This window comes from Zingiber officinale, chromosome 9A, assembly GCF_018446385.1.
Source record: "Zingiber officinale cultivar Zhangliang chromosome 9A, Zo_v1.1, whole genome shotgun sequence".
Classification (NCBI taxonomy): domain Eukaryota; kingdom Viridiplantae; phylum Streptophyta; class Magnoliopsida; order Zingiberales; family Zingiberaceae; genus Zingiber; species Zingiber officinale.
In genome coordinates, this window is record NC_056002.1 from 48,882,343 (window position 1) to 48,893,145 (window position 10,803).

At 34.9% G+C, this 10,803-nt stretch overlaps 1 protein-coding gene across 1 annotated transcript; it reads right to left on the minus strand.

Moving 5' to 3' along the window:
• Nucleotides 1-5,893: 5,893 nt before the first annotated feature.
• LOC122018653 (pentatricopeptide repeat-containing protein At2g27610-like) lies at nt 5,894-9,116 on the minus strand. Its single transcript, XM_042576038.1, has one exon. The coding sequence runs from the start codon at nt 9,018-9,020 to the stop codon at nt 6,546-6,548; it is 2,475 nt and encodes an 824-aa protein (XP_042431972.1). The 5' UTR covers nt 9,021-9,116; the 3' UTR covers nt 5,894-6,545.
• Between the last annotated feature and the right edge of the window lie 1,687 nt (nt 9,117-10,803).

Genomic DNA, 10,803 nt, shown 5'->3' on the forward strand with positions numbered 1-10,803 from the left:
GTCAAACTCAAACATCCAAGAGTTCGGCTCGGCTCGGCTCGATTACACCCCTAGGTTTAGGATTTAGGGTTTAGAGTTTAGGGATTGAGTTGACCTCGTGAGTCATCCGAGTTGGTATGTGGCGAGTGTTGCCACAATAAGGTCGCAGGGTCGATCCTCGGAGCAGCTGGGGAATAAATCCCCTATCCCAGTATTACACCCTGTTCATCATATGCTCGCTCGGATGCTGCTATTTACCTTCCTCGTGATGGCCTTGGATTGGGTACGGCGGGGGCGCTAGGGGCGAACGTTTGCCTTAAATTTGATTATACTCATCTCAAACGATTTAGTATCATCAATCTCATAATAAAATATAAATAGATAAATCATGATATATAGTAGTCTCCTAAGTGAGAAGACATAACCTAAGGTGATAAAATCTCCAAGAATCTATCGGTGCTCAATCCTACAAATCTATCATCCGAATACCAACTACACTACCCATGAGAACACAATTGAGTTGGTCAAGTGACAATCTAACTAAGATTTCATAAGTGCCTTCATTGTCTATTCCAGCAAGGAAAAAAGGATGAAGGCAAACACGAGAGAGAATGAGATGGTGATTTTCTTTTGTTTACTTTTTTTTTTTTTTTTTTGAACTCCAAGTTATGTTAATAAGTGTTTACTTTTAAGATTTAGGGGTTAGGTTATAGTATTAAATACAAAAAAAATCAAATGGAAAAAAAATTAAGTGTGCACGAAGTGTGCAAGGTATCAAAATTATATATATAGTCCTGATGTCCTACACATTGCATAGTGCACGATTCTGAGCGTGCAAGACATCAGCGACATTTTTTATTTTTTTATTATTTTGTTTATTTTGAATTTAAAAAATTAACATTTCCTTATATAAATTCTGAATACATTAATATATCTCATAAACTCATTACTATACATCGCAAATGCTTAAATTTTTTTCGTTTTTATTTTTTTCTTTTAACTAAACACTATAAATCAATTGGGAAGCTTGAACGCTAAAGGTAAAATCTTAAAAATTTTAGCTTGAATACTACAACGCAATTAGGAAGCCTAAAATTTAAGAATAGAGAATTAAAAATATATTTTAATTAATTTTTTAATCCAAAATTTAATTAAAAAAACACCGTTGATATCCTGCGCGCGCACAGTCGTGCACTGTGCAGGCGTGTAGGATATCAGCTGCATATATATCTATATATAGAGAGAGAAAGAGAGAGAGAGATCTTGTCCGTCGCACAGTGTGCAACTGTACAGTAGGATATCAACTACGTTTCATTTTTTTTTTTAAAACAAGTAAGGCTAAAAAAAGTATTTTTTTTAAAATAACTTTGGGTTTAGGGTTTAGGATTTAATATTTAGTACGAGTGTCAAAAAATGAACGACCTGACAACTTGACCCGAATCAATCGGAAAAAATCAGGTTCAAGTTGAGGATTTTCGGGTTAGTTTCGAGTTGGAGATTTTTGGGTTGGGTTTGAGTTATCTCGGGTTAACCCGAATTTAGATTTTAGTGGATTTTTTAGAGTTAAATTAAATTTTATTTTAAAAATTAAGATGTTTTATATATATATATCAATATTAATGTTAGTATGATAATGATAGAGTATTGAGATAAAAGTAAAGAATTATAAGAAAAATAATAAAAAAATCATTTTTAATCGGATTATTCGAGCCAAATTCGGATTAGTCGGATTCAAGTTCGGGTTTAGGGGTTTCAGATTATATTCGGGTCCGGGTCAAATTCAGGTTGGGATTTTTTATAATTTTTTTCAATCTGACCTGAACCCGACCTGACCCACCCAAATTGACACCCCTATTGTTTAGGATATAGTATTAATTATGTGTATTTTTTTAAGAGTTTAGTATTTAGGGTGCGTAATTTGTTTAGCTTTGAGTTTAGGGTTTAGGTATTTAGGTTTAGTATTTTGGGGTGTGTATTTTTTTAAAATTTTTTTTAGGGTTTAAGATTTAAACTTTAGGATATAATATTTATGATGTGTAATTTTTTTTTTTTAGTTTTTGTGACCCAAAGTTTAAAAAAAAAAAAGAAATGTTGCTGATATCCTACATTCGTGTGTGTGTATATATAACTACAATTGTAAATTTTTTAAATATCTAAATCACACACACTTCTTTTAAAATTACTTACCTAGTTTTCAAAATACTCATTCTCTCTAACATCTTCCTTCCTCCATCCTTAAATTACTTACCTAGTTTTCAAAATACTCATTCTCTCTAACATCTTCCTTCCTCCATCCTTTGTTCGTTGCTCGAATAGGCAATGAAGGCACCCATGGAATCCTAGTTAGATTGTCGCTTGACCAACTCAATCGTGTCCTCACGAATAACGTAGTTGGTACTCGGATAGTAAATTTGTCAGATTGGGTGTATATATATATATATATATATATATATACACTTTTCATCTAGGTGAGCTCACTGGGGCGATGCATAATGTGCCCCTGTGTGTGACTATGTCACCTCATTTTTTTATTTCTTTATTTTTTTTCCTTACAATTAAGTAATATAAAGTTTTGTCTTTATAGTTTATGAGTTGTGTTATAATATTAAGTACAAAACAAATCAAAATGAAAAAAATTTAGGTGCTCACGACGTGTGCGGCGTAAGGGGTGCAAGATAACAAAATCATATATATAATGAGTATAGAAGGACCCAAGGAACATAATAGAAAATTATAAAATTTAGGCTTATGTAGCAGTTTTAGTCAAAATTGCTATGCGAATCTAAATCGATATAAATTAGAAAAAAAAAAAGTAAAGGGTGATGACAATGCTTAAGGAACACGACAAGAGGGGTTATTAGTGAAATTTAGACAATTTAGGTTAATGAAGTAGTTTTAGCTAAAACAGAAACATATTTTCAAATGGGTGTGAATTGAAAACAAAGAGCAGAGGATAGATAATTAAGAGGACTAAAGTTTGAATTCCAATGAAGATGATTCTGAAGGTTAGCCTTTGAGTGTGCATAAGTCGTGTTCTGAATTTACCTGGTAGGTGAACTAGGAGGGAAGATTGTCTTCCTCTAGGATTAGTAGGGCAAAGCTCAGATACCTGGATTATATATAACAATAAACAAAGACATAGGACAAGTATAGAAGACTTGAGGAATATAATGTTTTTCAATTTTCTTAGTTCTTCAAGTCACTGAGCGTGTTATCTTGATCGCACCAAGCCATCATCAAACTCACTCGACTTGTTGAGTGACAAACTCTTGAAATTCCTTGTATATTTTGTCAACTCTTTGAACAACTCAAATACACATCAAATCATAATGTAAAACCTAACATAAACCTTTGCAAAACATTAAAATCAAACTCAATTACAGTAACATATCTTTTAATATATTCTTCCTAATTTAGTTATTACTTTTATAAATAAATGGATTCAACAAGCTCCTTTAATAATTAAAATTATGTATTAATGTTAAATAATTACTGATTAACAACTTCTATATTTTTTTTGATGGCAAAACCACTTGACCATTAAGAGGATCTTACTCATGTGTGATAATAATTATGAATAATGTTTAGTTATATCTCCAAGGAGGTAGAAGTTTAGTATCATAATAGCTATCAAAGTTTCTTTATAGTATTTATTCAACTTCAATCTTTATTCTAGTGTTCTTATGAACAACGCTAATTAAATATTAATTAGAACTATAAACATATTTTTTTATAACTTCTTTAAATGATGTTTGATATATTGATGCAAGATGATCCAAATATCGTTCATACTATTTTGAGTAATTTTTGAATTTGTTGGTATTTAATGTATTTTTTCTATTAGGATATTTTTAGTAATTTTTGTCTTTTGCATTTTTGGATTTTGAGTCCATTTAGGGATTTTAGGATTGTGAGTATATTAAGAATTTTTCCTTTCTGTTAGGATTTTTTTTTCCTTTTTTTTACAAGTTAGAATTTTGGATGCTGGATTAGTCCCCATATTAGGTGTTGGAATATTTATGTGAATGACAATCAAATTATTTCTTGAGTGAAAACTCTAATAAGTCTTTTAAGTTCAGATTTACTAAGTTCTTCAATATAGTAATCAAATGTAATACGATAATCCTATAACTTTTTCATGTCTAAGTAATCAATTCTCGCAGAGTATACAAAATCAAAACCAAACTCAACATCCAACAAGTTAGCATGTACAACAGAATGACAAAAAAGATTTATTTGCCAACCAATATAACGAATCTCAATAAATTATTTCTTGATCATCTTATGCCCAAGAGTTGTTTGATTAATCAAGTCAATGTAATGCATTGTGGCTTCATTATGCGTACACCAACCACCATCTATAAATTCTAACTGTCTAGAATCTGTGTAGGCCAGTTGAGAAGTATCCCCTGATTCGTCCTTAGAAATCAACAATCCCTTACAAAAGACTAAATCGCAGGGGTCATCATCATAAATTACCTCGTCATATATCAACTCACTAGTTGACTCGGTCTCATCTTCATCGTAAATTGAATCACTGAGTATTTAGATCTTATTGTCTATATCTTTCTCAAGAAATTTTTTATTCAAATTAAAATAAAAGAACTTACGATCTTTAACATCTCAAGCACTATGATCACATTATGAGACTTCCTCAGCCAGAACATGTATGTCACGACCTTGACCACATAACTCACAATCTTCAAGATCTTGCATAGCTAGACATTGAGATAACTCCATGACTTGTCTTTGTAGATCTTCAAGTATCTCGTCTTAGGTACTACGATCACAGTGCGAGTCTTGAGTGCAAGTATCCCCAATTGAGTACCCCGGATTCCAACACCTAATCTTGGATGCTGGATGAGTACTCAAAGTTTCAGCAATTGTTACTTAAAAACTTGTTAATTCCGGAGGAAAACTTGTTGATCCTAGAAGAGCTCTAGGTAGAAGCGCTACTCTAAACTCGAGGACGAGTTTTTTTTTAATCCGGGGTGACTAATACAGGAAGATCTAAATATCTTTCATACTATTTGAGTAATTTTTGAAATTTTTTGTTATTTAAGGCATTTTTAGTAATTTTTGTTTTTTGTATTTTTTATTTTTATTTTGAGTCCATTTAGAAATTTTAAAATTGTAAGTTTGTTAAGAATTTTTTGTTTATGTTAGAAATTCTTTACTTTTACAAGTTAGAATTTTGGGTCTATATAAATGTCTTGTTAGTTGATATTTAGGGAGAGGTTTTTTTTATTAATAATATTTTTTGACAATGCCATTATTTTCCTATTTCATGATAGCCCTCTTTGAATCAATAGTTGTATAAAATTGCTTTCAATATTTGTGCACGAATCAACGGATTCAATAGCTGATAATTGTTATCTCGCCTAACGTTAGATATTTCTATGCACGATGGACATTCAAACATATATCAGTAAGTTATCATATTTCAATAGTAAAATGCATTAGGTTATAATAATTTGATAGAAACTTTACTCTATTACACAATTTTGGGAGAAAACATTTTTATAACATAGTTCAAATTATAAATATATTATTTTCTAATGCACTGTTGTTCATCTCAAATAAATACAATAATGTTGATATAAATTCATGCTTAAACATTTAAATATTTTAATCATCACCTCATTATTGAGTGATGCATATCGGTACAAACTTTATCACATGAATTCATGTAAAAACAAATAGATATCATACCATACATATGCATATCAGAACCTTTTAGTCCATAAGTGAGAGGTGGTAAAGAAAATTGCAGATTGTAACTTCTGAAATTTTAAGATGTGTGATAAGTTCACTTAGTCAGACTTAATATATCAGAAATGGATGAACATTATTATCTTTCTTTCATTAGGTTAGCATCATTAATAAATTTGAAAAAAAAATGTTGATAAGATTTTCTAGCTTGTGAATAAAGTACTTGACAAAAAGGATTCGAACACACTAAATAGAAATTCACTTCCCATTAACTTCCTCAGTTTGATATTTAAGATCCACCCATACCACTATAAAACAGCTTCTTTGTTGCTTTAATATTCCATGTTGATGAGAGGCTCTGCCTACTATCATGATACCGAATCTGACACAAAGAATCTTGAACCAGGGAACCTTGTTTGCCTCTGGTAAAAATAACAAAAGAATACTGAATCCTGTAGCTCTGATAAATTGATGGTTATTGTTCTTAAATTATGTCTGTGCCAAATACTTCCACACTATAATCTACACTAAGCAGCATATTTGATCATCACTTCAGATCTTTCAGTATGTTGCTCCCATTCCATTTATCCAGTTCACATACCCTGATGTCTATATCTGACATCGCTGACCAAGCTGGAAAACTAACATGGGGTGTGTTGTCATTTATTCAACACTGTTACAGCAGCAAGGATGATATCATATAGAAATAATTTGCTGTGTGATCAAAGAATAATCATGATGGCGATCAAAAGATTATATCCCCTCAAAGATGAAATCTTGCAAGTTATTGAACTACAACAATTTATGCCTCCAGGTATCCACCAAACTTAGGCCAGAAGAAGCTTATAATTCACTCACCAATAGTCACTGCAGGAACAAGAACCCTGGTTGAAGTGGTGGAACCGGCTTGAGTCTCTAACAACAATCTCCCTCCCCTCAATTTCTGATATTAGCTTAATCACATTGTGGCAATCGCCACAAACTCTAAGGTTCTTCACAATCTGGAGGGGGGTCTCATGAGGTGTAGCTATCAGCCCAAAAGCAATGGCAAGTCTCTCACTGTGCTGAGCTAGCATCGTCTCTTTATGCTCCTCTTCCATGTCATGAAGCACAAAGTCTGTATTCGGTTGATAACCTTTTTCTTTCAACCGGATAGTGATTTCTTGAAGCTTTGCATATATCTGATATGATAAAGGATGGCTCATATCTGAAGCTAAGAAGGAATGCACTTTGTTCTTCACTTGAATCCAACTGTACCCAGCTTCTTTCTTCACTTTTCTAGAATCCATTAGCCTCCTAATGTTGGATCTTTCTTCCCATTTTCCAGCAGCTGCATATATGTTAGATAAGAGAACATAGGCTGCAGAATGTGATGGTTCGAGTGATATTAACTTCTCTGCAGCAAACTCTCCGAGTTCAATGTTTCGGTGAAGCCTGCAGGCACCCAAGAGTGTGCGCCACACGGTCGCTGTTGCTGGAAATGGCATCTCATTAATCAGAGTCATTGCTTCTTTGAGTTTACCTGAACGACTAAGAAGGTCAACTACACAGGCATAGTGCTCAACAGTTGGGCTGAGGCGATAATTTTCAACCATCGACTTGAAGTACATCTTGCCTTCCTCCACGAGCCCCGTGTGTGTGCATGCAGTGATGACACCAATGAAGCTGATTCTGTCTAGTTCAATGCCACTCTCTTCCATCTCTTTAAATAATTTTAGGGCTTTCTGGCCATAACCATGCTGAGCATAACCCATCAGCATTGCATTCCATGAAACCTGGTCCCTTACTTTTTGCCTCTCAAAGACTCCCTGAGCATTCTCTATGTTCCCTCTCCTTGCATACATGGTGACGAGTGCACTACTTACACAAAGTGTGCCATCATATCTTAGCTTCATCGATAAGGCATGGAACTGCTTCCCCTGATCTGCAGAGGCTGTGGAGCTTGCACATGAATCAACTGCACTAGACAAGGTGAACTCATTTGGCCTTATACCATTTCTAGCCATCTCAATGAACAGTTTGGCTGCCCCTTCAGAATCACCAGCTTGGGCATAACTTGCTAACATTGCAGACCAAGCCACAATGTCCTTATCTTTGATCGCCTTAAATGCAAGGAATGCATCGCCCGGGTTTCCTAATTTAGTATAGGCTGCCAGCAGGGCTGTGCCTACGGAAGGGACTTCTTGGTATCGGGTCTTGATCACTTGGGCATGAATCTGAATGGGAAATATCTGAGGTGAAGCTGCCAATAGAATGGAGTAGGTGAATTCATTTGGCTCAATATACTCTCTTCTCATTTGGCTGAAGAGAAGTGCAGCTCGATCAACGTGTCCATTTTTTAGAAATCCATTGATCATAGCAGTCCATGAAACCACTGTTCGAGTTCCCAATATGGAAAAAAGTTCAAATGCTTCATCCATCTTGCTGCATTTGTTGTAAACCACCATTAGTGCTGTAATTACGTTAGCATCCAGTTGAAGCCCTTCTTTCACCGCACAGCAATGGAGCTGTTGAGCAAGATCTATATGTCTAAGGTCAGCACACAACTTGATAATAGTAGCAAAGCTCGCTTCTGTTGCTTTCAGGCCAGTGGCTCTCATATGATGAAACTTCTCGACTGCTTCAGCACCATAGCCATTCAGCACAAGCCCTGCAAGCATTGCATTCCAAGAAACAGTGTCTCGGTTTGCCATGCGATCGAACACTGCTCTTGCCTCCTGGACAAGGCCACACTTGGAGTACATGTTGATCAGAGAATTGCACACAAAAACTGTATTTTGATGACCAAACTTAATCAAATAGGTATGTATCCGTCTTCCCTTCACGATTAGACCCTGTGCTGCTGCAGATGCAAGACTTGTTGCAAATGTCAAAGGGTTAGGCATAGTTCCCCCAACACCCAGTGGAACTTTCTGAGTGCATCCTGTGAATAACGGATTCCAACTGGCCTCATTCCTCTCAGGCATCGACTTGAAGACATCCATGCCCTCATTCACTACCGCACACTTGATGCAGTTGTCAAGCAGTGAGGTGCCGTGCAGTTGCCGGCTGAGAATTCCACCAGGCAGGCTGCCAACGCAAGAGCATGGTGAACAGTCGAGGGAAATTTCGGAACGCGGAGCTCTCAAGAGCAGGCTTAGGCCCTGCCCGTGGAAATTTCTACCTAAATAGAAGAAATGGAGGCGTCTTTGATCAGTGGAACTCCTAAGAGGACTTCCGTCGAACGGTTGGTGGGCAAACGAGAAACCAAAACAACTTGGGCTGTCGAAGTGTTTGAGGGAAGTTCCCAGTGTCCGATGGCGTCGTCCAGCGAGAATCCGTGGAATCATGAAGCTTGAGCTTCGGATCGACAGATAAGTGCAGTCGCGAACGAATTCGATCAACGTCGCGTGGAGTCGATGACGAAACAAATGGCAGCAGCTATTTCAAGAGAAAATACGACGAATAGCAATATCTCTTTTAATCTTATTTTATTTCTTATAAATATTTATAAAAAAGGTAATTTCAAAATATCTATTTTATACTTATTTTTATAGAATTCTTGTTCTATACTTATTTGCAGGGAATAGGTATTTTAAATAGGTTGTATGGAATAGTTATTTTGGATTTATAAAAAATAGTTATTCTTTAATATTTTATTTATTATAGAAATAATTTTCTTTATTTATTCTATCTTTCATATGATATATATTCAATTAGTTTAATTGAATTAAAAAAAAATCAAAAAAGATCAAGTGGATGAAATTAGTCAATTAAGTGGGACCGAATCCTCTGGACCTCTTATCCTGATCCATTCTTGGACTGGGACAAGGGGATTGATGGGGGACAATGAGCCCCCACCTGTTAATAGATGGGAGACATTACCTCCTACTAATGTAAAAGGTGGTCATGAATTGATCCCGTCTTTACGGACTAAAGGATCTGTCTCCCAATTAAGTGCACTAATCAAGTAGGGCGAGTTGAGGGGACCCAGCAAAGTTAGTTGAATCAGGCGGAACGATTGATTCGGGTAGGCCAAGGGAATTGAGTAGATCAAGCAGACCAATCTGGTTAGATAAATGGATCATGCATGTTGTGCGGTGTATTAACTAGTATGCTTTGATATATTTAACAAAGAATTTAAAATTAAGTTATCTTGTGTTACTAATGTGTGTATAATTTTTTTTTTCTGTAGAGATTTAATAGAATACACAAAACACTCAGTTTGGCTCGACAAAGTCAAGTTGTGTTGGTTAGCTTAACACAATCAAGTTGGAAGTTAGAGAACGATAGTATGAGATATGACATTTGAGGAATTGTAAGATGAGGAGCATGGAGCTGGTTTGATAGCTTTGATGAGAGTTTCTACCTTGTAAGTAATCTAATGAAGGATGACATTTAGGGTGAACAAAGGGCATGATGTACCACAAGGATTGATGGCATGAAGAGACATGTATAATTAACAAGCTAAGGCTTGACGCATTTGAGAAACTGATTATTTAATGAAAGGAGAACTTTCTTGGACAATGTCAAGTTATAATAATAATATTCAAACAATGAGTTGTGAGAGACTGTGACATGTAATATTTGAGCTCATATTTTCAAGTTAGATACATTAATTGAGAGCTTTGACACCATGAGTTCCTAGTCATACTTTAGGCGTGAGCTTGATCTTGAAGGTTTGAAAGGACTTATGAGGCGTAAGTCGAGCAAAATCAAAGTTTGAGTCGAATGATGTTTATTCCAATTGATTGGCATGCTTAATTGATTACTTGGTTGATTAGAATTCTATGCACAAGCACAAACTTATTCTTTATTTGAATTGAGTCAATAGGAACACCACTTGAGTCCTCTCATGAGACTTTGAAAAGATAAGCTTGTTGTATCAACTAACTGAGCCTACTAGAATAAGTCTCAATCAACTGACTATTTTGTTCAACTCGATTAGATCCTCATGAATTCAATAGATAAATTTATGATATTATCTAATGTGGTAGATTGAATATAGTTAAGTCAGAGATTTAAGTCAATTGAATATAAACTTAATTGACGGTTTGATAGTTGAGTCAACTAACTATCCAAATGAGTTATGAATCAAATTAGAAAAATATCACTTTGAAAATTGATACGGTG

Excerpts from the sequence above, each read along its gene's own strand:
- LOC122018653 (XM_042576038.1), bottom strand. The coding sequence starts at position 9,020 with ATGATTCCACGGATTCTCGCTGGACGACGCCATCGGACACTGGGAACT.